Here is a 5,902-nt window from a genome sequence, read left to right as displayed (position 1 = left end):
AGAAAGGAATACCCGATGATGGAAGTAACTCTTATGGCTGGAGATTGCAGGTTTATGACTGATCCTATTTGGGAAGAACCATGATGGCAGGCATTCGAGCTTTATTTATGTACTTGTGGCTGCAGCTGGACTGTGAGTTTAGAGTTTTGGGTAACACAGTATATTAGTTGATGATTTTGAGACATCCAGGGGGAAGACTTGCTTTATTTAGGCTTCCTCTAGTTACTATAGAAAAAGAAAATTCTGGAGAATAATAACTTGATAAACCTTTCTCTTTTTCTTTCTGCACAGGGGTGAGCAGAGGAGAGAGTGTGGGGCTGCATCTTCCTACCCTGAGTGTCCAGGAGGGTGACAACTCTATTATCAACTGTGCCTATTCAAACAGTGCCTCAGACTACTTCATTTGGTACAAGCAAGAATCTGGAAAAGGTCCTCAATTCATTATAGACATTCGTTCAAATATGGACAAAAGGCAAGGCCAAAGAGTCACCGTTTTATTGAATAAGACAGTGAAACATCTCTCTCTGCAAATTGCAGCTACTCAACCTGGAGACTCAGCTGTCTACTTTTGTGCAGAGAATACACATTGCTTTCTAGGCATCTGTAACCATCACCCAAACCTGAGATGGGAGGTGAAGCAGCATCCCTTTCCTTTGCAATAAAGTTTAGTTATAGCACTTGTCATTTTGTTTGTTCATAAGTGGAAACTAACATATAGATATTAAAACCATGTAATGAGGTTAGATTCAAAGTGACTCAGAAAGGTTTAGAGCATTTTGTTGGCCAGTTGATGCTTAATGGATTCCGTTTTTCAAAAAAATGTATGGTACACATTTAAGTTAACAACATGAAGTTTTGACACACATGTACATAGTAAAGTAAAGAGTCAGCTAAAGAGACGCATAGGGCAAGGTATGGGAAAAATGGCCCTGAGCTTCCATGCCTTCTCTGGCTCTGCCACCCACCACGTGTTCAGCAATCAGGAGGTTCTGCTCAAGGGATCCTTACAGAGATTTAGTGATGTTGGATTTTGTAATCTAGTCTTTAAAGGTGACTTTACATTTGCTATTCAGACTTCTCTCCTATGAATAACCCCTTAGTGTCAATATTGCAATCCCTATTATGGATAAATTTTAACTTTTAGTTTTCAAAAATTGCTTTTGTTATCTTTTTCTTATTGTAAAACATTACATGCCAAAACCAGATAATGTGTAAAATATAAAAAATACAAAATTGATAATTCTGTACCCAGATAGGTTTTGCTAATATTAGGTTGGTGCAAAAGTAAGTGCTGTTTTTGCCATTAAAAGTCATGGCAAAAATAACAATTACTTTTGCACCAACCTAATATTTAGATTTGTTTCTTGATAGAGTCCTATTATAATTAGGATCATGATTTTTTCACCTATTCTTATATCTCGAATTGAGCTTTTCTCACTTCGTCAAGTCCTCTCCTCAAACACATGCTTTTTAATAGCTCCGTGAGAAATTTTCATGAGTCACAGTTATTTTTATTTTCTTACTCCCTGTATCTGTGGTAAAATTTGACAGTCCCTTCTACCTGCTGTTTCTTGTTGGGAAAACGTGATGAGTTTTCCTTTAGAGTCTAGTTTGGACATATACTCTGTGTGTGAGAGGGAAATTAAAACAGGAAGTGATTTTAAAATGTGAGCTTCAGATTAGAGTCATCAGTATATTCTTCAAAATCTTATTGGTATCTCTTCATATTTACTCTCTCACATAATTGAGAAGAGTTATGTTTTTTAATCACTGCTGTTTCCGCAGAACCTAGCATAAGCTTTTTCACATTGTTAATAATCAATAGATGTTTGTTAAAGAAAGAAAAAACTATTAAGTTAAAAAGAAAAAGATTAAGTTAAAAAGATTAAACTATTGTATATTCAAAATTTTAATTTAGGCTTTGTGGTTGAATTAAATGTATAATTTTATGTGTGAATAATTAAACTCCTGAAAATGTATATTTGAATAAGTTGAATATTTGAGAGCATATTTCTTTCCATTTATCTGTGTCATTCTTTTCCATAAAACTTTATCGTTTTAAGATAATTAAATTTTTTTCTAGACATTTCATTTTTATTGCTACCTTTTTCTTTCTGAGGTATGTGGCAATGTTTTTAATAAATATTTTTCAGCTACATTATTCAATTCTTATTAGTAAATTGCAGGAGGCATTTGGATAGTTAATTTATGCTAGCTTGTTCCAAATACCCCGCCTCACTTTCGTGTTTTGACTGCTTTAAACATACGAGTGCAGTTTCCTTTTCAAAAGTTGTATCTTTTCGTGTTGTTGATAAAAATAATGAAATAAAGAAGTTGCATAAATAATTAATTCCCTAATTCTCCCACCTGTGGTCAAGAGTAGGCTAATTTCAAGATCCCTCATATTATTCCTAAGGATGGATATAACCGGCGATTGGTAGGGTGAGAATGATCCCTTCTGGCTGAGTTATGACTGTTAGTTATTAGCTAGGTCTTATAGGAAAAGTCATTAGATTAAATTGGGGTTTAAAAACAACTGAACAAGGAAGGTCAGCATTGTAGCCCAGTAACTCAACTGGCTTTTGTTATTTCCCTGTCTATACTACTAGCTCCTCTCCAGAGAAGCAAGCTGACTCTTGATCAGTCCATTTCCTCCAAGAATGAAATGGAGTGATTGGGAATCATGGCTTATAGTCTATTTATTTATTGCTTGTTTAGAAGAAAGAGTGTAATTGCTATTGGCTTAATTGCTGTATCTTACTTGGTTGTCAATTTTTCCAATGTAAGAAAAAAAATTATCCAGCTAGAGTGTGCAAAGTCAGTACACAGCTTAGATCCAGACACATTCAAGCATTAAACTTTAAATGGAAAAGAGTACTGATGAGGAGAGACACTAGCAGGTAATAAAATTTACTATAAAATTACCTTCTGAGGTTGGCATACAATGAAACAGATCAATGGAGCTAAATAAAACACATTGAACAAATAAACCAAGGTTGATGTATTTTTTTGTTGCCTCTGTACAAACTTGCTGTCTTAAAACAATAGATACATATTTTTTTAAATCAGTTTCACTGGGCTGAAATCAAGGCGTCAGTAAGGCCCCCTTCAGAGGCTGCAGAGAAGAATCTGTTCCTTGCCTCTTCTAGCTCTGCCAGCATTTCTTGGCTTGTGGTGCCATCACCCCAATCCCTGTTGCTATGGTCACATTGGCTTTTCTTCTTATGTTGTCAAGAACACATTTCCACAAGTTCAAAGGCAATATTTCTTTGGAAATTTTTTTGAATACCAAGTCACTCAGGTTTAGGTAAAGTAAAAGCTGATTAAATGAAAGGCCAGGAAGGAAAACCTGTACCTGTTGGTTAAAGGACTGAATATAATGGGTTTATTTATCTATTAATAGTTAAGTGTGTTAGAATGGAATATGTGTGGTTCAGAATATTCTGAGTAATATGGGCCTACTGGTGACCAGTTCATAGTGAGATGACACATGACTTTGGGATGGGGAAGAATGCAGGGCCACTAGAGCTAAGGGTAATAATGCTTTAGGCCACGGGAGTTCACAGATGTCTGATAGGGTAACTAATTTTATTCTTAATAGTCATACATTGTTTCAACATTTTCAGAGGACCAGGAGGTGATAAGAACAGCGGAGTTTCTGAGTGAGAGCAAAACCTTACATAACTGTCCTAGAAAAACATGTTCCTCTACATATAGATAATTTGATTGGCACAGATAAAAAATGGAAATCAATTGATTTAGCTATTGTGAGTGCTGTATCTTTATGACAGGTGAGTGCTTCAACCCATGTAGAAAATAAAACAACTCTTACTAGTGCATACTCACAACCCCTTAGGGAGTAGAACAGTCTAAAACATACTCAACTGTTCCCTTAGGACAGTATTCCAGTTCATATTCCACTTTTACAGTTTTCATGGAATTTTGGAGCTTCCAAAAAAGACATGAACTGTCTGCATTCCCTAGTATTCTAGAAAAGTCTCCCCACAAATGTTTAATATTGCAGTCAACATGTCCCTACTGCGATGGGTGGTCCCTGGAGGGTATTAAGAAGTGTTCATTGGCAATCATCTGGTTCCACCAAAAAGCCTTTCTGGCTTTGATATATCTTATCCTCACTGATCAAACAAATCAATAATTCATCTAAGATGGAGTTATTGACATTTTCCATGGATGCATCTTTAAGTTCCATAAGAGGTGCTTGCATAAGGACTTTAGTCAGAAAGCCATGTTTAGCATGATCCCCTGCTCACGTATTTTTTTCTAGCTTCTAAAGTGCCTTTCATACATGGAACTTTGTCTTCATTATGAAATTTATTTCAATAGCGTCAAGACATCAAATAATTTATGTATTTGGTGTCCATTTTTATAAAGATACATGAAATATATGAGAAGGTTAAGAAGAGGTAAAGAAGGTTAAGGAACCTCATCGGCTCCATTATATTTGGAAGTTGTGACCTGTGTTAAAGCATTGACTATCACTGTTTATATTTATCATAATTTGGCATGCAAAAATGAGAGTCACAATTTCAGCTACTTGCATTAATTTTACTTCTTCTAAGAGATTGAATTTTATAATAGAGTCGGGTAGTTATTACATAAAAAGTTTTGCGTTATTCCTTTTCAAATTTGAGTTTAATACATTAAAACAATTAATTCAGAAGTTGATATGAGACTATCCAAAATATCTGTCTGAGTGTGGACACTTCTTAAATGACAAAAGCACAGTTAAAAGATTTATTGATTGAGAAGTGTAATGGAGTTGAATGCTATGAAGATAAATTTGTAATATTTCATAATTACTCAACCAACTGGTAGAACAAATAATGGATGCTTTTACAAAATAGGTAACTTGTACTGTATGTGATATCATAAGATATCTGAAGACGCTTCAACCAATTTTGACAAGAAAGATCTGAAGACGCTTCAACCAATTTTGATAAGGCTAAGATAAGCTATTTTAAGACAAGAACGATAAGCTATGGCTACTGTATTAAGAAATAAATTATGGTAGGCAAGGCAATGACCTTTGTTGTTTGCAGTGTTGTTGAGTAGTATCACTAGGGCATGGTCTTTAATGTTTACACAGAAAGAAAATTTGTCACAATCGGTGATCCTGTAATCAGTTGTCCTGTATATGGGATCGTCCAGAATGCATTCTCTTCAGAGCGGGACATACAGAACGGCGTGGCTTGCTGGGGCTTATTTGGGGTCTGAATTGAAGTCATGGAAAAAATATAAATTCGAAGGTTTGATAACCTAATAACCAAACTCTGATATCTAATATGATCTGTATGAACAGAGCTGGCTGTTGAAACTGAATAGAAAAGAGAATGGGACCTTTAAAACACAACTTGATATCTGAGGGGTTAATTCTAAACTTCACCAAAGAGAGATTCGTTTTTCTGCTGTTTGGCCCCAAGACTGGCAACTGGATAGGCATTGGAATTGAGGAGGAATACTGTTATATCAATAGATAAGTCAAAAAATCTGCAGAGATTTGTACAAACCTTCTTATCATAACATGATGTATTTGTACTTTAGGAGAAACAACAACATACATAGATGTGAGGCTAGAGGATGATTGTATCTTACGTTGTCTGTATAATTCATTACAGGTATCAAATATGTGTCAATCTCCCAGTTCCATCATAGGTGCAATGATAAAATACAGTAGTTGGTCAAATGATCATTTTTCCTCTCAATGTGACCATGTTTATTTTCAGATTTGTTAACAAATTAAGAGTTGGTTGATCCAAAAGAAAGTCTGCATTGGGTGAGCTTCTCAGCCAGTACATAGAGAAGTGTGAGATGACACACACTAGTTTGCTATACCAGGAAACCTCTGTTTCCTGTTCTAGGGCAGCAGTAGCAGCAGCACATG

The 5,902-nt window shown here is 35.4% G+C and overlaps 1 gene segment (V, D, J or C); it reads left to right on the top strand.

The window, feature by feature from the left end:
- LOC129526821 (T cell receptor alpha variable 13-2-like) lies at nucleotides 1-1,978 on the top strand. The segment is given in 2 exon segments: nucleotides 1-132; nucleotides 292-1,978. Coding segments are annotated over 2 exon segments (423 nt in total).
- Nucleotides 1,979-5,902: the final 3,924 nt, after the last annotated feature.

The sequence above is a fragment of the Gorilla gorilla genome, chromosome 15 (assembly GCF_029281585.2).
Source record: "Gorilla gorilla gorilla isolate KB3781 chromosome 15, NHGRI_mGorGor1-v2.1_pri, whole genome shotgun sequence".
NCBI lineage: Eukaryota > Metazoa > Chordata > Mammalia > Primates > Hominidae > Gorilla > Gorilla gorilla.
Note: the sequence above shows the minus strand (reverse complement) of the source record. Positions and strands in the feature narration are given on the sequence as shown.